General features: G+C 43.0%; 1 protein-coding gene and 1 long non-coding RNA gene across 4 annotated transcripts; both read left to right on the top strand.

Moving 5' to 3' along the window:
- Positions 1-390: 390 nt before the first annotated feature.
- Positions 391-11,784, top strand: LOC139560056 (MAP kinase-activated protein kinase 2-like). Its single transcript, XM_071376551.1, has 10 exons — positions 391-1,328; positions 5,146-5,285; positions 5,620-5,684; positions 5,799-5,878; positions 6,033-6,159; positions 6,904-6,979; positions 7,269-7,393; positions 9,331-9,416; positions 9,499-9,579; positions 11,200-11,784. The coding sequence occupies exons 1-10, from the start codon at positions 1,053-1,055 to the stop codon at positions 11,407-11,409; spliced, it is 1,266 nt and encodes a 421-aa protein (XP_071232652.1). The 5' UTR covers positions 391-1,052; the 3' UTR covers positions 11,410-11,784.
- Positions 11,785-11,995: 211 nt separating this feature from the next.
- Positions 11,996-19,192, top strand: LOC139560067 (uncharacterized). Of its 3 annotated transcripts, XR_011671860.1 has the most exons (4): positions 11,996-17,713; positions 18,227-18,529; positions 18,666-18,858; positions 18,979-19,192. It is a non-coding gene; the product is annotated as an uncharacterized lncRNA (long non-coding RNA). The 3 variants fall into 3 exon arrangements; XR_011671859.1 differs by having other exon boundaries at positions 11,996-18,529; XR_011671861.1 differs by having other exon boundaries at positions 11,996-18,529; positions 18,666-18,874.
- Positions 19,193-22,153: the final 2,961 nt, after the last annotated feature.

Genomic DNA, 22,153 nt, shown 5'->3' with positions numbered 1-22,153 from the left:
TTTGTTAAAACAAAAATATATGCCACATCCTACACACTGGTTGAATCAACGCTGTTTTTGCATCATTTCAAAAGTATGTTGAACCAATGTGGAATAGGGCTCCCGAGTGGTTTATTGGTCTAAGGCACTGCATCTCAGTGCTAGAGGTGTCACTACAGACCCTGGTTCAATTCCAGGCTGTGTCACAACTGGCTGTGATTGGGAGTCCCATAGGGCGGTGCACAATTGGCCCAGCGTCATTAGAATTTGTTCTTAACTGACTTGCCTAGTTAAAATGGCAATTAATTTATGTTTGTGCCCAGTGGGATGCCCTACTGGCCGCCCGTCTTTGCGTGTGGTGGCTCCTTTAAGAGATTAGGGCCGTGTGAATAAATTTGAGCCGTGCTACGCTGACGTAAGGGGAGTTGAAGAGTTTCGTGTAGCCTCAGAGAAGGGCACAGGAGAGGAAAATAACGGAGAGGAAAATAACGGAAAGAATAATAACGGAGAGGATAGGGAACTGGACCGAGGACTGTTATCTTTTTTTAATTCGGCCGATGATTTTACAGGAAATGTAATGCGCATTTTCGTCAATTCCTACTAAACTGGACATCCGGTACAGATGTATTTGCTGTTGCACATTTAACGTTACCTGTGTTCCATTTATTTTTATACAAACTCAAATTTAGCATAATAGATTGTTAACTATACCACAAATTAGAATGTTCTTTTAGAGTGAAGTTCAAAATGCTTCATATAACTAACTATTCTAGATATGCAATGCAAAAACTTCTTATTCGGTCAATGTGCCAATATTATTATAGGGTAGCAATTCCTCGAAAGAAATAAGCCTACTGTGGAATAATTCGCCTATTTTTGCTTCATAATTGAAAATAAAATCGAGAAAGGAATCAGAAAAATTGCCATTTCGTCTCAGAGCTGGGGGGAGAAAGGGAACGTGAGGCTGCTGCTGAACATTGGACGGGGAGGGGACACCACTGCATCTCTCTCTCTCTCTGTCTGTTTCCGTGGAGAGCAGGGGGGGGGGGGGATTGAACCGCAAGAAACACATCATGCAACATAATGGTAACGGAGAAGAGAGGCAGTCAGCCAACCAATCCGAGCCTCAGCTCCAGGGGACGCCGAGTGGAAGCATTCCACACATCCCAGGCAGGGACACCCTTAGCGACCCCACACTCTTCCAACTGCCTGCCCAGTCAAAACTGGAGTTCAAACGCAACGCAGTCACAGAGGACTACAAAATAACAACTCAAGTACTAGGACTGGGTATCAGTGGGAAGGTGATGGAATGCTACTGCAAGAAGACAGGGGAGAAGTGTGCCCTCAAGGTAGTGTGTGTGTGTGTGTGTGTGTGCGTGCGTGATCCATTTCACTTGCTTTGTTAATGTAAACATATGTTTCACATGCCAATAAAGCACCTTGAATTTAATTGGAGCAAGAGAGCGAGAGAGACCATCAGTCACCAGACCCAAGTGGCACCAAGTATTTGAGGTCTTGCTTGCTTTCTTTTCTTATCCTCTGATGTAAATGAAAGGAAACTTGAGGATGTATTTACAATGGTGACGATAAGAGGGAGAATAGTCATCAATTATTCACTACTCCTCCATCTTAGACAGTCGCTTCCTAGACAGATCTCTCATCCTTCTTTGCGGTTTGATACCAGGGGTGACAGGTAGCCTAGCGGTTAAGAGCGTTGGAATAGTAACCAAAAGGTTGCTGGTTCAAATAATCTGCCGTTCTGCCCATGAGCAAAGCAGTTAACCAACCCACCTACAACAGCTGCTCCCTGGGCACCGATGACATGGATGTTGATTAAGGCAGCAACTCGCACCTCGCTGGGTTGGGTTAATAGTGCAAGACACATTTTGATATTCAGTTTTGCAGCTGACTTTCTCCAATGGGATCACTCCTTTATTTGGAATCACTTAATTTGTCTGATGTGGGGTGGGATGTTGTATGAAGGAGGACATATATCCACATTATAATGCTAAAAACTGATTGACATATCTTGGCATGGTTACAGTATACAGCATGCATCTGGTGTGCAGAGGTTACAGAGGTTGTCAGTTACTGTCACATTCTGTCCCACTTCTTCCCTCTGCAACATTTACTGTATCAACAAACAAGAGGATATATGTACAGAGTCAGAGAGAGAGTGTGTTTCTTTGACTGGTGCCTGTTCCTCTTTTAAAGAGGTCCACTTAAGCACTAATAACACCAATAGATAACTGTCTCTCTATGAGCCGGGTTTGGAGAGGAGCCACCAGCGGCAACAGTGCAGCTCTTTAAGCTAACTCGACTACTCCCGCCCAGACAGACAGTGGATGAGTCTGGGGAGAGACAGTGATGTACTGTGTGGGACCGTGTCTTACGCAGAGGGTAGGTTGTTAGTGCCAGTAGTCATTGTCATGTTGTATGGACAATGACATGCTCTGTCTGGACTGATTCTATGTTCCATCTAGAGAGGATCTACTCTGGTGTGCAGGCTTTTGTTCCAGCTCTCACATACCTGATTCAACTCAAATCTGGTGTGTGTTTGTGCTGGGCTGGAACAAAAGCCTGCACAGAATGCGACCCACCTGGACCAGATGTTCCCCATCCCTTTCCTTAAGTTATGCCTTGGCATGTGCTCTAAGCTCTATTTATCCTTTCTGGACATAGGGGGATCTGTGGTCACCCACTGGTTAAATCAACGTTGTTTCCACGTCATTTTAATGAAATGACGTTGAACCAACGTGGAATAAACATTGAATTGACATCTGTGCCCAGTGGGGAATGTTTTTCTTCTGTTCTTTGAAGATCAACCACTGGAATAGTGAGCAACTTGGAAAGAGTGCTAGGTCAACAGGTTATGCAAATTCAAAACCTGAATAATGGGTCACCAGAAGTATTCTTGAAAAAACAATAACAGAAAGCCTATGGATATGTTTTCAATGGAACAGTCTCAACCTACAAAATAGTTCCCTATTCTTTTTGTCCAGGTAGACTAAAGATAGATAAATGAAATGTGTTGGGTATGATCAGTTGTACTGGCACAAGTGTATACATTCTTTTGTAAGTGTGCTCTTCAAGTATTTGTGGACAATGTTGAGGCTGAGTATTAGGTTACTCCTCTATAAACAGTTTAATCTCAACCTGCCCTCTCCTCCCTGTCCCACCATGCACTGCATCCTGTCACAGACAGAAGATAAGCTAGTTTATCTGGCTGTGTCTGGGGATCCCTCCCACCCTTACATCCAATCACATTGCAAGGTTGTTATTACTGGTACACTTTGAAGGTAGATTTTGAATGCACTAATAAAAGGCAGCATTCATTTTAAAAGCTCTAGAGGGAATCGTCCTGACAAGCAAATTAATATGAATGAAGGGTCCAGGTTTGATTTGTAATGATAGATTCACTTACGTGAGAATATGAAGAGACTGTGTGTGTGGGTGTGAGAGAGAGAGAAAGTACGAAAGAGAGGTGAGAGAGAGATGTGGGGCTAAGATTCAGAGATTTTAACCTGATTAAGGCTGTTATTATACCCTTGATCAATTCCTCCAAGACCTGTGAGTGGTTCTAGACAACATGGACACATGCACTCAAAAACACACTCACACAGGATATACAGTACCAGTCAAAAGTTTGTACACACCTACTTATTCCAGGGTTTTTCTTTATTTTTACTATGAGAGATATCAAAATTATGAAATTACACATATGGAATCATGTAGTAACCAAAAAAGTGTTAAGCAAATATATATATATATATTTAGATTCTTCAAAGTAGCCACCCTTTGCCTTGACAACAGCTTTGCACACTCTTGGCATTCTCTCAACCAGCTTCATGAACAATGCTTTTCCAACGGTCTTGAATGAGTTTCCACATATGCTGAGAACTTGTTGGCTGCTTTTCCTTCACACTGCAGTCCAACTCATCCCAAACCATCTCAATTGGGTTGAGGTCGGGGGATTGTGGAGGCCAGGTCATCTAATGCAGCACTCCATCACTCTCCTTCTTGGTCAACTAGCCCTTACACAGCCTGGGAGGTGTGTTGGGTCATTGTCCTGTTGAAAATCAAATGATAGTCCCAGTAAGCGCAAACCAGATGGGATGGTGTATCGCTGCAGAATGCTGTGGTAGCCATGCTGGTTAAGTGTGCCTTGAATTCTGAATAAATCACTGACAGTGTCACCAGCAAAGCACCCCCACACCATCACACCTCCTCCTCCATGCTTCACGGTGGGAACCACACGTGGAGATCATCCGTTCACCTACTCTGTGTCTCACAAAGACACGGCTGTTGGAACCAAAAATCTCAAATTTGGACTCATCAGACCAAAGGACAGGTTTCCACCGGTCCAATGTCCATTGCTCGTGTTTCTTGGCCCAAGCAAGTCTCATCTTCTTATTGCTGTCCTTTAGTAGTGGTTTCTTTGCAGCAATTCGACCATGAAGGCCTGATTCACGCAGTCTCATCTGAACAATTGATGTTGAGATGTGTCTGTAACTTGAACTCTGAAGCATTTATTTGGGATGCAATCTGAGGCAGGTAACTCTGGGTCTTCCTTTCCTCTGGCGGTCCTCATGAGAGCCAGTTTCATCATAGCGCTTGATGGATTTTGTGACTGCACTTTAAGAAACTTTCAAAGTTCTTGAAATGTTCCGTATTGACTGGCCTTCATGTCTTAAGGTAATGTCACAACACAACTGATTGGCTCAAACACATTAAGGAAAGAAATTCCAGAAACTAACTTTTAACACAGCACACCTGTTAATTGAAATGCATTCCAGGTGACCACCTCATGAAGCTAGTTGAGAGAATGCCAAGAGTGTGCAAAGCTGTCATCAAGGCAAAGGGTGGTTACTTTAACACTTTTTTGGTTACTACATGATTCCATGTGTTATTTCATAGTTTTGACGTCTTCACTATTATTCTATAATGTAGAAAATAGAAAAAAATTAAGAAAAACCCTGGAATGAGTAGGTGTGTCCAAAATTTTGACTGTTACTGTACATGTTGCATAGATGCATACGTTCCACTACAGATGCATGCTGCATCCATCATTATACCTAGTCATAGTAAATGTGCTTCCTAAACATGCCTGTTGTTCTCTCTCTTCGTCTCTGTTTCTATACCCACCCTTCTTCTCTGTGGGGGCAGATTCTGTATGATAGTCCTAAGGCGCGGCGGGAGGTAGAGCTGCATTGGAGAGTGTCGGGGGGCCCATACATCGTTCACATCCTCAGCCTTTATGAGAACATGCACCAGGGGAAGAAATGCCTGCTTATCATCATGGAGTGGTGAGGACCATAGAGACTACATAGACCAGAATGCATTTGTGTAATGAATGCTCTTAGCTTTTCTAGCATGTCAGACTTTAAAACCGTAACTAATGAGTAGGGCCAGGATTTTTTCCTGGTTAGGTCACGTGGTCAGGAAAAACTCCTGGCCAAATGAAAGTTTACATAAACATCAAATATGTCCCAGTTCTCTTTCTTGGTCATTATGCTTAGAATTTGTTGATTGGGCTCAGTAATTGCCCAGTAATTACTAAGGGACAATGCTGGCCTTGATGGCTTTGTTCTCTTGTTGAGAAGCTCTGATCTGTGTCTCTTGTTGTTGTTCCTGGCTCAGTATGGAAGGAGGGGAGCTGTTCAGTCACATTCAGGCCAGAGGGGACCAGGCGTTCACAGAGAGAGGTGAGTTATGATGGGGAACTGTGTTGTATTATTTACAGTGCTCAATTATTTACAGTGACCCTATAGCTGTGCGCATTTTGTTAATCAGATTCATATGTCATGGCTTTTAATCAGAGGCTGCGGAGATCATGAGGGACATAGGCACGGCCATTGAGTACCTCCACCACATGGACATAGCTCACAGAGATGTCAAGGTGGGACTCTACTCTTAGACACACATCATTTACATCATTTAATTTTTCACCTGACACTCGCTGACAGGCATGTATTTACCGCTGGTGGTTTTAGTGATGTACTTATTGCTTTCTTTTTTACACCTCCCTCCACACACACACAAACACGCAATAGCCTGAAAATCTGCTCTACACCACCAAGGAGACCAATGGCGTGCTGAAACTAACTGACTTTGGCTTTGCCAAGGAGACCACCCTCCACAACTCCCTCCAGACACCCTGTTACACCCCCTACTATGTTGGTGAGTGTTGGGTCTGTTACACCCCCTACTATGTTGGTGAGTGTTGGGTCTGTTACACCCCCTACTATGTTGGTGAGTGTTGGGTCTGTTACACCCCCTACTATGTTGGTGAGTTTTGGGTCTGTTACACCCCCTACTATGTTGGTGAGTGTTGGGTCTGTTACACCCCCTACTATGTTGGTGAGTTTTGGGTCTGTTACACCCCCTACTATGTTGGGGAGTGTTGGGTCTGTTACACCCCCTACTATGTTGGTGAGTGTTGGGTCTGTTACACCCCCTACTATGTTGGTGAGTGTTGGGTCTGTTACACCCCCTACTATGTTGGTGAGTGTTGGGTCTGTTACACCCCCTACTATGTTGGTGAGTGTTGGGTCTGTTACACCCCCTACTATGTTGGTGAGTGTTGGGTGTGTTACACCCCCTACTATGTTGGTGAGTGTTGGGTGTGTTACACCCCCTACTATGTTGGTGAGTGTTGGGTCTGTTACACCCCCTACTATGTTGGTGAGTGTTGGGTCTGTTACACCCCCTACTATGTTGGTGAGTGTTGGGTCTGTTACACCCCCTACTATGTTGGTGAGTGTTGGGTGTGTTACACCAGTAGTGGTGTAGTATACTATCTGGATGTGAATGGTGTGTAGGCTATAAAGTATTATGGTTGACTTTTACCCATCATATTGTCCCTGTCTGTCTGCCTGGTTGTCTCTTGGTGTCTTGGTCTCTGTCTCAATGTCTGTCTATCAGCCCCTGAGGTGCTTGGTCCAGAGAAGTATGACAAGTCGTGTGACATGTGGTCTCTGGGCGTGATCATGTACATCCTGTGAGTACCTAGTGTGTCTGTGTGCTATAAGTGTGTCAGTGAGTGTGTGAGAATCAAGTCACAGGCCTCTCATTCACTCTCACTCCCCCTAATGTTCACCCCTGGGCCTCATTTACACCCTCATTTCTCTCTACGACCTCTCTTTTAACACTCTCAGATTCTCATGGTCCACTTGCTTTCTCCCTCCTTGTATATAGTATGAATGACTGTTCAATGAGTGTCCAGTTGGAGTGCATACAGTAGCTGTAGTTGCTCTATTCTCATGTTGAAGTGTGTGCTGTGTCCCCAGGCTGTGTGGGTTCCCTCCGTTCTACTCTAACACTGGCCAGGCGATCTCTCCAGGGATGAAGCAGAGGATCAGGATGGGCCAGTACAAGTTCCCCAACCCTGAGTGGGCGGAAGTGTCGGAGGAAGGTCAGACTAGAGACAGAATACTGTGGGTGGTCTATAGTAGAGGTTGGCCGATTAATTAGGGCCGATTTCAAGTTTTCATAACAATCGAAATCAGTATTTCTGGACACCCATTTGGCCGTTTTTTTATTATTCTTTTTTTACACCTTTATTTAATCTTTATTTAACTAGGCAAGTCAGTTAAGAACACATTCTTATTTTCAATGACGGCCTAGGAACGGTGGGTTAACTGCCTCGTTCAGGGGCAGAACGACAGATTTTTACCTTGTCAGCTCGGGGGATTCAATCTTGCAACCTTACAGTTAACTAGTCCAACGCTCTAACCACCTGATTACATTGCACTCTACGAGGAGCCTGCCTGTTACGCGAATGCAGAAGAAGCCAAGGTAAGTTGCTAGCTCGCATTAAACTTATCTTAGAAAAAACAATCAATCAATCATAATCACTAGTTAACTACACATGGTTGGTGATATAACTAGTTTATCTAGCGTGTCCTGCGTTGCATATAATCGATGCGGTGCGTATCGTTGCTCCAATGTGTACCTAACCATAAACATCAATGCCTTTCTTAAAATCAATACACAGAAGTATATATTTTTAAACCTGCATATTTAGCTAAAAGAAATCCAGGTTTGCAGGCAATATTAACCAGGTGAAATTGTGTCAATTCTCTTGCGTTCATTGCACGCAGAGTCAGTGTATATGCAACAGTTTGGGCCGCCTAATTTGCCAGAATTTTACGTAATTATGACATAACATTGAAGGTTGTGCAATGTAACAGGAATATTTAGACTTATGGATGCCACCCGTTAGATAAAATACGGAACGGTTCCGTATTTCACTGAAAGAATAAACGCCTTGTTTTAAAGATGATAGTTTCCGGATTCGACCATATTAATGACCTAAGACTCGTATTTCTGTGTGTTATTATGTTATAACTAATTCTATGATTTGATAGAGCAGTCTGAGCGGTGGTAGGCAGCAGCAGGCTCGTAATCATTCATTCAAACAGCACTTTCCTGCATTTTGCCAGAAGCTCTTCGCTGTGCTTCAAGCCTATCAACTCCCGAGATTAGGCTGGTGTAACCGATGTGAAATGGCTAGCTAGTTAGCGGGGTACGCGCTAATAGCGTTTCAAACGTCACTCGCTGAGACTTGGAATAGTTATTCCCCTTGCTCTGCATGGGTAACGCTGCTTCGAGGGAGGCTGTTGTCGTTGTGTTCCTGGTTCAAGCCCAGGTAGGAGCGAGGAAAGGGATGGAAGCTATACTGTTACACTGGCAATTCTAAAGTGCCTATAAGAACATCCAATAGTCAAAGGTTAATGAAATACACATGGTATAGAGAGAAATAGTCCTATAATTCCTATAAAAACTACAACCTAAAACTTCTTACCTGGGAATATTGAAGACTCATGTTAAAAGGAACCACCAGCTTTCATATGTTCTCATGTTCTGAGCAAGGAACTTAAACGTTAGCTTTCTTACATGGCACATATTGCACTTTTACTTTCTTCTCCAACACTTTGTTTTTGCATTATTTAAACCAAATTTAACATGTTTCATTATTTATTTGAGGCTAAATAGATTTTATTGATGTATTATATTAAGTTAAAATAAGTGTTCATTCAGTATTGTTGTAATTGTCATTATTACAAATCAAAAAATAAATAAATAAAATTGGCCGATTAATCGGTATCGGCCTTTTTTTGGTCCTCTAATAATCGGTATCGGTGTTGAAAAATCATAATCGGTCGACCTCTAGTCTATAGTAGAGGGAGATGCTTCACTGCAAGACAAACTATGTTCTGCTAAGTTCCAAATATTTGACAGATTTTTCTACGGTTGTGATTTGTAGGTCCTTTGACAAGCATCTTGACTAGTTTACCTGATCATGTTTTATTTACTATGCTTGTTGACCTATGACCTTTACCTCTGTAGCCAAACAGCTGATCAACCAGCTGCTGAAGACAGACCCTAATGAGAGGATGACCATCGGGCAGTTCATGAACCACCCTTGGATCAATGTGAGTATTACTACGGCATGTCTGAGCGCTGTGGATAATATGACTCTCATTTACATTGTGTGTGTGTGTGTTGACATTACAGCAGTCGATGGTGATCCCTCCGACTCCTCTGCACACGTCCCGTGTTCTGACAGAGGACAGAGAACTGTGGGACGATGTCAAGGTGAGACTGGAGAGCTGTAAAACACAGACACTGTGGTAATAAGAAACACTGCATATCAATGGGCCAATTTCATCTAACACTAAGAAGCCATTAGGGGGTGGTAAACACTCTATTTATAAGACCCACACTGCAACTATCTACAGCGCCTTCAGAAAGTATTCACACCCCTTGACTTTTTCCACATTTCGTGTTAAACTGAATTTAAAATGGGTTATATTTCGATTTTGTGTCACTGGCATACACACAATACCTCCTAATGTCAAAGTGAATTTCATGTTTTTATACATTTTTACAAATTAATTTAAAATGAAAAGCTGAAATGTCTTTGGTCAATAACTACTCAAGCCTTTATGGCAAGCCTAAATATGTTCAGGAATAAACAAGTCACAAAACAAGTTGCATGGACTCAATCTGTGTGCAATAATAGTGTTTAACATGATTTTTGAATGACTCATCTCTGTACTCCACACATACAATTATCTGTAATGTCCCTCAGTCGAGCAGTAAATTTAAACAGATTTAACCACAAAGACCAGAGTGGTTTTCCAATGTCTCGCAAATAAGGTCACCTATTGGTAGATGGGAAAAGGAAAAAAAATGAATATCCCTTCAAGCATGGTGAATTTATTAATTAAACTTTGGATGGTGTATCAATACACCCAGTCACTACAAAGAGAGGCATCCTTCCTAACTCAGTTGCCAGAGAGTCAGGCAGAGTTTTATGGCTGTGATAGAAAACTTAGGATGGATCAACAACATTGTAGTTACTCCACAATACTAACCTAAATGACAGAGGAAAAAGAAGGCCTGTACAAATATTCCAAAACATGCATCCGGTTTGGAATAAGGCACGAAAATAAAACTGCAAGAAATGTGGCAAAGAAATTAACTTTATGTTCTGAATACAACGTTTTATGTTTGGAGAAAATCCAACACATCACTGACTACCACTCTTCATATTTTCAAGCATGAGGTTGACTGCATCATTGTATGGGTATGCTTGTCATCGGCAAATACTAAGGATGTTTTTTAGGATGAAAATAAATGAAAACGGACCCTAACCCTAACCCAGGCTAAATCCTAGAGGAAAACCTGGGTCAGTCTGCTGGGAGACAAATTCATCTTACAACAGGACAACCTAAAACACAAGGCCAAATATACACTGGAGTTGCTTACCAAGATGACATTGAATGTTCCTGAGTGGCCTATTTACAGTTGACTTAAATCGGCTTGAAAATGGCTGTCTAGCAATGATCAACAACCAACTTAACAGAGCTTGAAGAATTTTTAAAAGAATAAATGTGCAAATATTGTACAATCCAGGTGTTCAAAGCTCTTAAAGCTGTAATCGTTGCCAAAGGTGATTCTAACATGTATTGACTCAGGGATGTGAATACTTATGTACAGTAAATTATATATTTCTGTATTTCAATTTCAATACATTTGCAAAGATTTCTAAAAACATGTTTTCACTTAGTCATTATGTGGTATTGTGTGTAGAAGGGTGAAACAAAATATTTAATCAATTTTGAATTCAGGCTGTAACACAACAAAATGTGGAATAAGTCAAGGGGTATGCATCATTTCTGAAGGCACAGTATCTGTACTGTCTGCCTACAGGAAGAGATGACCAGTGCCCTGGCCACCATGCGTGTAGACTACGACCAGGTGAAGATCAAAGACCTGGACACGTCAAACAACCCGCTGCTCAATAAGAGACGCAATAGACCTGGTGCTGGGGCGACTGAGGGAGAGGGGGGAGGAGGGGGAGGTGGTGGGGGAGGAGGGGGTGAAGGAGTAGTCGGAGCAATGGTTTGTAACAGCCAGTGAGAGACTGAGGGAAGGGAGAGAGAGGGGATGTTATATTAAGGACATTATTTGGACCAATATTCACCAGGGCCCTGATCACGAGTTGTTTCGGGAATTAATCAGATCTTGTGGTCAGGAAAACTATTCTCGTTATTGGTCAAAATAAGTGTTTAATTGGACCACGCCAAGATTGAGATGGCAGCAATTTGCCCTCTGTTGGCAGTAATCAGAAAGATAAGGCTTTTATCTCTGTCCTTTACTTATTTTGTCACCAGCACATATGACTTTCCAGCTCAGTTAATCAGACTGATCTATAATATAATTGCTTTTGTTTTGTAGATGTCATGTTTATTTACTGCTATTATTTTCATTAAATAAATGTTTGTTTCTAAGGAAGTTTGTATTACTTTGTTGTTTGGGTCGGAATGTGTCATGTATGAAGTTGTGGTCTCACATGGAGTACAGTACCGTCCCTTAGTACTTCCTCATGCACATTTCTGTATGTGTATGCATGACTGTTTAAGTGACTGATGCGTGTGAGAGAGAATTTTTTTTTGTATTTTGTTGTTTATTCGAAATTACCAACTTTTCAAATACTTGTAGTCGAATATAGAGAATCAATTAAAAAGGTAACTATTTCCTTTGATATTCAAATATTTGAATGCAAGTAAAAAAATATATATATATATTTGATGAAGAACCAAAAACTAGAAGTTAGTTTAGTCTAAATATAATTAGCACATGGTTTGGAGGGCTTTCAGATAGGAATCTTAATAGCTTAGAATTAAATACTTAATGATGGAAATTGTGTATGAGTTTCAGGCCCCTGTATTAGGGAAAACTAGGCCCTCAAAATAAGGCCTTATGAAATACGTATGGTATTATCCTGATACCGGAGCTCCGAGGTATGCTTCGAAATCGCTAAGCAGCTAACTTCGAAGCAGTGTACCGATTCATGTATCAGAGGTACGTAAACAATGACGGCCGAAGCTTTGTTTGATCACATGCTTTTTCAAACCATGCATTGCAAAATCCCACTAAATCACCGTAGTTCTGGTGCTTTCTTAGATTCCAATCTGCTTTCAAACACCGACCTCCACTGGACACCGTATTTACAAATCTAGTTAGGATTTTGTAGAAAATGTTTCATTAGGTTGATAATTTAGCAGGTAGAGTAGGGAACGTTCAGGGACGTGAGGGCATAGAAGACACTATTTGTTTTGAAACCACACTTTTCACTGTTGAAATAATTGATGTAGTATTGAATAAATTTGTCTTAAGCAACCTAAATAAATCCATAGATTATGTTTTTGAAAAAAATAGTAAACTTGAAGGCAAACATGATGTGAACCTGGTATTCCAATTGATTGAGGGCTACTACAACCAATGACTTACTGCTGTGGCAGTAAAAATAAAATATATACACAGTTGAAGTCGGAAGTTTACATACACCTTAGCCAAATACATTTAAATTCAGTATCACAATTCCTGACATTTAATCCTAGTAAAAATTCCCTGTTTTAGGTCAGTTAGGATCACCACTTTATTTTAAGAATGTGAAATGTCAGAATAATAGTAGAGAGAATGATTTATTTCAGCTTTTAATTATTTCATCACATTCCCAGTGGGTCAGAAGTTTACATACACTCAATTAGTATTTGGTAGCATTGCCTTTAAATTGTTTAACTTGGGTCAAACGTTTCAGGTAGCCTTCCACAAGCTTCCCACAATAAGTTGGGTGAATTTTGGCCCATTCCTCCTGACAGAGCTGGTGTAACTGAGTCAGGTTTGTAGGCCTCCTTGCTCGCACATGCTTTTTCAGTTCTGCCCACAAATTGTCTATAGGATTGGGGTCAGGGCTTTGTGATGGCCACTCCAATACCTTGACTTTGTTGTCCTGAAGCCATTTCGCCACAACTTTGGAAGTATGCTTGGGGTCATTGTCCATTTGGAAGACACATTTGCATCCAAGCTTTAACTTCCTGACTGATGTCTTGAGATGTTGCTTCAATATATCCACATCATTTTCCTCCCCCATGATGCCATCTATTTTGTGAAGTGCACCAGTCGCTCTTGCAGCAGGGCACCCCCACAACATGATGCTGCCACTCCCGTGCTTCACGGTTGGGATGGTGTTCTTCAGCTTGCAAGCCTCCCCCTTTTTCCTCCAAACATAACAATTGTCATTATGGCCAAACTGTTCTATTTTTGTTTCATCAGACCAGAGGACATTTCTCCAAAGAGTACAATCTTTGTGCCCATGTGCAGTTGCAAACCATAGTCTGGCTTTATGGCGGTTTTGGAGCAGTGGCTTCTGAGCGGCCTTTCAAGTTATGTCGATATAGGACTAGTTTTTACTGTGGCTATATATACTTTTGTACCGGTGTCCTCCAGCATCATCACAAGTTCCTTCGCTGTTGTTCTGGGATTGATTTGCACTTTTCGCACCAAAGTACATTTATCTCTAGGAGACAGAAAGCGTCTCCTTCCCGAGCGGTATGATGGCTGCGTGGTCCCATGGTGTTTATACTTGCGTACTATTGTTTGTACAGATGGACATGGTACCTTCAGGCGTTTATAATGGCATTTATGCGACGATAGTCCGTACATAAGCGGGACTTACCGTCAGGCTTAGGAACGAGAATACACGGGGAACTCCAGGAGCTGTTACTGGGTTTTGCCATGTAGCTGATTTATTACAGAATGACCTCACTTTTCATTACCTCCCTTTTCTTAGGGTTAACGCGGTACAGTTGCTGACGTATAGGAGCAGCGTTACCCACATCCACATCATGTTCCAAGATGGACGTACGACTTGGAACGTCCTGAAACACATTGAGAACTATTTATCAATAGGATAAGATCATTAGATTGATCGTTATCCAAATGTTCCATTTGAGAGGGTAACTTTTTCAGCATCTCTGAATTACATAAGCGTTCACACTGCTGTACTGCTGTAACGTAACATATGGCGTAACTCCAACTCGTTCTCCTTATCCTCCTCTAGGTCCCAGCCAGGCTTCAGCGCCACCGCAGCCACGCAGGAGATGGCGGGCTAGACCAGCTTACCCGAGGAGCTGTCTGGAGAGTCACGCATATAATATGCTTTCAGTATGTTACCATGACACACACCTGAAGAACACCTACGATCTGGGGTCTTTATCACATAATTGGTGTCACAGAGTTTCTTTTCCACAAGATATGGCCCAGAAAAACGTGCTGACAGATGAGCCAGGGATTGGCAACAAAACCAAAACTTGATCCCCTTGTGCAAAAGAATGGCCAACAGCCTCTTTGTCATGTAATTTCATGCGTTTGAGACGAGGAGAGAGACTTTTGGGCCAACGCACATGCGGCGCTCAGTCTCTCCCGCATCTTTTTTGACATAATCCAACACATTCTTAGGGGCACTACAGGGTGTAGGAGAGTTTTGAAGGAGCATATCCTTTTAGCGGACCCCATGGGGTGTGTCCAAATACAAGGCCAGCAGGGCTGAAACCTAAGGACTCTTGTCTTGTTTCCTTGATATCAAATAAGACAAAGGGCACCCCCTCATCCCAATCGGTACTGGTATCCATGCAATACTTGCGTAGCATCGCCTGAAGCGTCTGATGCCAGTGTTTAAGGGCCCCTTGACTCTCCGGTTGATACGGACTGGAGACCTGATGGGAAATACACAGAGTCTTTAACACATTTGAGAACAGTTTTGACATAAATTTGGTTCCCTGATCAGTTTGGATTACTTTAGGGAGTCCAACCATAGAGAATTACTTCACTAGTGCCTTCACCACAGTCTTAGCCGTTATAGTATGGAGAGGGATAGCCTCTGGGTATCGAGTGGCACTGCACATTGTTAGTAAGAACTGGTTACCTGACCGGGTTTTCGGCAACAGACCTACACAATCAATTATCACTCTTTCAAACGGATCCCCCACCACAGGAATCGAGCAGAGCTGCGCACGAGGAACTGTTTGAGTCGCTTTCCCAGTGAGTTGACATACATGACATGTTTTACAAAATTGGACAATGTCAGACTTCAAACCTGGCCAGAAAAAAAATGATGAAGGACTCGGTCATAAGTCTTCGTGATCCCCAAATGTCTGGACCACGCCTGGTCATGGACGAGTGACAGCACCTGCTGTCAGAACGGTGTAGGAACAACCACTTCAAACACTTCACTCCAGTTACTAACTGTTATGAGCTGCCCAGCTGCCCTTTCAAAACGAGGCACACCAGCGTACTCATCTGCCAACACTGCTGCCTGGGCCAATGTCGCCACTTTCTGTTCATTTCAATGAACTACAACTCTCAGGCAGGTTGCTTTTAAAATCATCCAACAGCATCAACTCCCGAATATCAAAGGTGTTAGCGTAACGGCCCGAACACCAGCGATTGAACAGAAACTTTTTGTCCCTAGCAAACTCAACAAAAGTACGGTGAGAGGGTTTGTGGTTCCTGAAGCGCTGCCTTTAAGCTTCAGGCACCAACTCATAAGCCCGCAAAACGGTTGTTTTAACTATATCATACTGTAAACTTGTCTTCTAGGGAGAAAGCGGCTAATACTTCCTGGGCTTTTCCAGACAATTTAGGTTGCAACAGGAGTGGCCAAACCTCGAGTGGCCAATGCAGCGGCCACATACTCAAACGCAGAGAAATATGAATCAACTTCCGAAATGGAGGGACTAACGCAATATTCTTACTCACTTCGAAGTAGGCTTGATGATGGGTAGGTTGTGGAGTCGCACTGGAGCCAGCGTCTAGCTCCAGTTGTCGGATCCTCACCTCCTTGTCGGCTTCTATTGCCATTTTCCTAATTTCTAAATCAAACTCCAGCTGGATAAACACGCTCTATATTTTAGCTCTATTTCCAAACAAGCCAGCATCACCTTTAGCCTAGCGGTCCCGTCTGAACAACCCTAAACCGAAGATAAAGGGTTGAATCGGGGCAAATGGAGAGGGGGTACGAGCAACACCTTCCTCCGACTTGGCATCGGAAGGTCTATCCGCCTCCCTCATCTTTCAACAAGAAAATTCATTTTCTCACTAAACCCTCCCTGACTAGCACCAACAGCTCATCCTTTAGGGCTTCCTCAGGAACGAAGAATCCATAATGGTAAGGTCTGGTGCAAAGGTCTACTTTGCGAAACCCCACCAACCGAGGGCACTTCAATAAAAATGGGAGATGGCTGAGGCAGCCATGGTACACAGCAGCCTAGTGAACACACGTAAATTAAGTCACCCAAACTCACAACCACACCTCAATCACAGAGATCAGAGCAGCGGTGTCCTGTGGATTTAATAATCCCGGATAAACCCCCCATTATGTTACGTACGCCCCCTTGGCGGAGGGAACGCAATACCCTGCTACAACTCAACTCCCCGTGGAGTGAAAAAGGTATGTGATCGTAGGTGCAGGGGAAGGACAACGGAGGCAGAACAAAAATTACCGTTTACAGTGAATGTATTATTCCTAACACATTAATGTGGGGAAAAGAGGCTGGACAGAACCAAAGAAAAGAAAGTTAAATAGTCCCCTCCTACCTACCCAATACTTACCTAATCTTTTAGCACCTCCTGGCGCACTAACCAAAATAGAGGGGGTGGTCCTCCCAGGTCTTGCCTAGTGTGCATAGACAGTAAATACTACAGGTTATGTATGCCCGCAGGCCTCTTGCCTAAACACTCCAAATGTGCATTCCCCGTCCCCCCCAGGAACAAATACAACAGAATAATTACTAACTGAAAGTGAACAATTTCAATAATCAAAAACACTAAGCCCTATTGGCATACACGTACAGCAGGAGTAGCAGCTACAAACTACTTCAACAAAACTTTCACGGACTAACAACCAACACAGGACATCAAAGACGCTAGCTCCTCCTGACCAAGGAACACTGGCTTTTATCCAGCTGTAGAAGGAGTTGGTAATTGAAGACAGTTGTTTCCCCTGACGAGAGGGAGGGTTCAGAGCGCCAATCATCGATGGGGCCGACCAATCAGCTGCTTGAAGAATACAGGATTTCATTTCCTGAAATACACACACACATACATACAAACCCACAACAACACAGAAACTGGGGAACATAACATAGTTTTCTTATGTCTTTACCAGTCACCATGAGCTTGCATGTTCCTTAAAAAACAATAGGCTTTGTTGTAAAGGGTGTGGATGTTTTTCTTTTGTAAATTACTGATGACTCATTTTAACCACAATTCTCTAATCTCCTTTAACATACCAGAGAGCTGAGTTGCTATGGGAACAGGAACTGTATGTTCCATTTTGTTACTCTGCATCTGCCCCTACTGCCACACCTTCCCTGCAAATGTAAGTGACATGCTCCAAGTTCTCCCCTTATCAAACACAATACTATAATCCTGTTTCAACCCTGATGGTCAAAGCAACAAAACTGTTTATGGAACAGCTTTTAGGGGCATATTAACCATTCTGCTATTAAAAAGGCTTTGGCCAATAGCATGGTGCTGAAACGTCTTTGTTCTGGTCCTTGACGGCCTCCCACACTGGGTGTGTGTGTTCGTGCAGTATTGCCAGGTGAGCCTGAACTTTGCAGCTGAGGCAGAGAGGTTCTGTACAGCCTTGGAGACAGATCCAACAAGCCTCAGATTTGGAAAGCAACACACACACACACGTCACATCACATTTACAATATAATTAGTTCTCTCAGCTTCAGGCAGGCCAGTCCTCTTCTCTTTCTCCCCTCATCTCCTCTTCCCCGATCTCGCTGTCTCACGTCACTCTTTTTCATTTTCTCCCCGGAACACTTTATTTTACTCTTTATCTCTTGCTGTCTCTCTTCCTCTCCTTCTCTTTCTCAAACAGAGCTAGTGGGCAGACTCAGCTGAACCATACTGACAGTGTGGACTCTGCCTCAGGCTGTCTGTGAACAGGAACAGAGCAGATCTGAGATCAGCACTCCATCTCCAGATGTGTCAGAACGAGAAATATATAGGCCTACATCAGCACACTGGAGCTCAGACAGACCCAGATAATTCACTATTAGATAAATTTTATGATGCTGCATTAGAATGGAAGAAAATATAAATGGCTGTCTGGCTGATTTAATCTTGTCTCTTCTCCAGACAGTAGTCCCAGGTGGGAGTGGGCCCAGAGCAAGGCCTCAGTGTGAGTACAGCACCTGCACCACTATTGTTTTAACACAACCATTAACATTATGATACTGCATTATGATCACATTTATATCTCTGTTATATCACAGTTATCAATGCTATTGTATTGTAACATCCTCATCTGTGTGCAGTCTAGTGAGCTGGACCCTGCTCTGAGGAAGCTGCTCAGGAAGGCGGGGCTAAACGAGGAGGTATGAAGGACAGACACACCCTCCTCCTAGAGGGGCACACCCTGAGATGATCAGAAAGAGCATCAGCTTCCGATCAGTGAGAGAATATGACTGTGGCATGTCAATGACAGTTGTAGACCATTTCCAATACATGGTGAATTTGATGTGTGGTTAGTACAATGGCGTGTGTGTGTGTGCACGTATGATAGGTGGGCTCACCTTCTGCTGTAGTCTGACCTGATCTGTATCTCTCTCTATTTCATCTCATCCACAGTCTGTGACGCAGTGGTGACCCGTCATTCAAGGCAGAGCCCCACCTGTTAAGCTTTTTGTTGCCTGTTTTTCATGTTATTTTGGCATTAATACATGTCACATATGTTTGCAAACAATGTAAAAAAAATCATTGAGTTAATAAAGCTACAAACAAACTTGGTCTCTTTTTTGCAGGTGTTTCAGCCTGGCTCTGTGCTTTCTGTGATGGTGGGGCAACCAGCGGAAAATATAGAGCTTAGGGGTTGGTAATGTTCTCTAGTTGCGCCGTGATTGGCTCACTCATGGGGACACGTCACCGCAAAAATCTACGGGTAGAGCTCAAATTCAAGCCCCTTGGGTGCTGCCATAGAGTTACATTAGAAGTGCCCATCCAAGAAGGCTCAAGGTCATTGGCCACAGATAAAATGACATCAAATCACATATCTACAGTAACTTTGATTGGACTGATCATGTCAACATCATACTTTCAAAATCTAAGCCAGCAGTCATCATCATGAATCAACAATCTACTTGAAAATTATTTTCAATCCTTGCCACATGAAGAGAAATTATAGGTAAAACGTATCGGTGCTCTTCGGCCATTGGACATAAACTTTACACCAGTCGGGAATCGCAAATTCAACAATGAGGGGTTTGCAAGGAATCAGTGGCTAACTGCAAGCATTGCAAAGCAATCACTAGCCTGCTATTCAGTGGAGTGGGTGTGTGGTCCAAGTCTGGGTTTAACGGTCTCTTTTCCAAGCTTAAAAGGACAAACATTACAACATTGACCATGCCGTCAATGCAGCATGATTTCTGCTCGCTCGAATCAACTGGGAACTGAGAAATCTCAGACTTCAGTGAGTTCAAAACAACTGGTTTCTCTGGGAAAAAACGAGCTCCGACTGGGAAAATACTTTTTGAACGGTCATCCAACTCGGAATTGCAAGTCAGGAACTCAGGCCTCTTTCTAGAGCTCCAACCTGAAGATCACTGACATCATGATTCAACCCTGTTTTTTAATGAGTTCCCAGCTGTCTTGAAAGCACCATAAATCCAGAGAATGCCAAACTTTGATGACAACATTTGCAGACGAAGGACTGCACCACCGCCTTCCAGTTCAAGTGAGCACAGCACAAGGGCCAAAGAATGTATTGTATGCTGCTGCATAAATGATCTAATATGCCAGGAGATATGTATACTGTAGCTAAGAAAGTAATACTAAGTATGTTGTGTAGTAAGCTGTTAGTAGCCCATGTGCCTCAACCTAATAATTTGGTCTCTTTTCCCTTCATAATTTCGCCTACTGTTCTGACTTGGTGGTGCACATGTAGCCTATAGCAAGTTTAAGAGAAATGTAATCATCGAATATTGTAAGAGCTTTCATTGTCTGCTTTTATGCCCCCTTTATTAATCCTATGGTTCTGACTTGGTGTACAGGGAGAATACTGTAAGAACGGCCCATGATCTGAATTCTGTCACTGTACATTTCAAAAGTGCTAAACAAAGTTATATTGACTACGTCCGTCCTAGCTCACTCATTAATGTCTTAATCGAAATTACGGATTGCCTCTTATTTTGGGCTCCCGAGTGGCGCAGAAGTCTAAGGCACTGCATCTCAGTGCAAGAGGCGTCACTACAGTCCCTGGTACGAATCCAGGCTGTATCACATCCGGCAGTGATTGGGAGTCCCATAGGGCGGCGCACAATTGGCCCAGTGTTGTCCGGGTTTGGCCGGGGTAAGCCCTCATTGTAAATAAGAATTTGTTCTTAAGACTTGCCTAGTTAAAGGTTAAATAAAATAAATATATAAATACAAATTATCCGCTCGTTGTCACCTTATGCCATACTTTGTACATCTCAATTGTCAGTAGAAACCACATTTGTTTGCCTCCCTAGTGGCGCAGCGGTCTAAGGCACTGTATTGCTACAGACCCGGGTATGATCCCGGGAGTGTCGCAGCCGGCCGCGACCGGGAGACCCATGAGGCGGCGCACAATTGGCCCAGTGTAGTCCGTGTTAGGGGAGGATTTGGCCGGCCGGGATGTCCTTGTCCCATCGCGCTCTAGCGACTCTTGTGGCGGGCCGGGCGCATGCTGACACGGTCGCCAGTTGTATGGTGTTTCCTCCGACACATCCGTGTTAAGCGAGCAGTGTGTCAAGAAGCAGTGCGGCTTGGCAGGGTCATGTTTTGGAGGACGCATGGCTCTTGTACGGGAGTTGCAGTGATGGGACAAGACTGTAACTACCAATTGGATAACACGAAATTGGGGAGAAAAAAAGGCGGGGGAAAAAACACATTTGTTTAAGCAGGTCAGCCATATCAGCTGTTTTTTTTAAAGGCAGTAAATGAGTCTGAATGAACTGTTTCGCTGCCAGACAAGGCTCTGCTGATAGCCAGGTGTAGCGGTGGTAAGGTGTTGGGACTCTGCTGTTTGAACAGCTTAATGTAGGCCCTAACAGTTTGTGGGCACCGTTTCTCACCGTTATAGTGTTGTTTAGTATTGTCACTTTGCTGGCATGCATCCCCCCAAAAGCTGAGGGAGTTTGCCCCACCAAGATTTACATGCTAAAATCGCCACTGGTTTTGTCAGGTCAGTCATGTTCTGCCACTCATCATCATGTCTGTCCTCTCTGCAGACGACACCATAGTCAGAGCTGGATTCTTGCAGTGGGGTGCAGCTGTAGAGATCCCAGCTGAGAGGAGAAATATCTTGCTTTCACGAGCATGTTGTTTGAATTCAGAGCATTCTCTTCTTTTATTGAATTCTGCTTTTGAAAAAAGTTTGCATCATGATTCATTCTAAGATGTATTGTGGAAGTATTGGTATTGTATTGAAGATTGCAATGCACAATCAAGCCCTTTCTAAAATTAAATATGTGAAATCCTTTCCATTGAACTATGACTAAAATGTCCCATGAATTGTGTGTATATGTGTGAGAAAGAGAGAGATGTTATGAGTTTATGAACGTTCTCATTCTTGCTGACCTCATCACAACTCAACACAACACATGTGGTGACCCCTGATCTCATTGCCACATAGGCTGTCATCTTTTGATTAATGTGAACCCAACCATATTTAAACAAAAAAGGACATTTGTATTTTCAAAGATTAGTCATTACTGCTAGTGAAAAAATCAATTTAGCTAGTGGTCACATAACCCCGTGCCTGTTGTAGCGCATCTGCGCTGTCTGA

This window comes from Salvelinus alpinus, chromosome 2, assembly GCF_045679555.1.
Source record: "Salvelinus alpinus chromosome 2, SLU_Salpinus.1, whole genome shotgun sequence".
NCBI lineage: Eukaryota > Metazoa > Chordata > Actinopteri > Salmoniformes > Salmonidae > Salvelinus > Salvelinus alpinus.
Note: the sequence above shows the minus strand (reverse complement) of the source record. Positions and strands in the feature narration are given on the sequence as shown.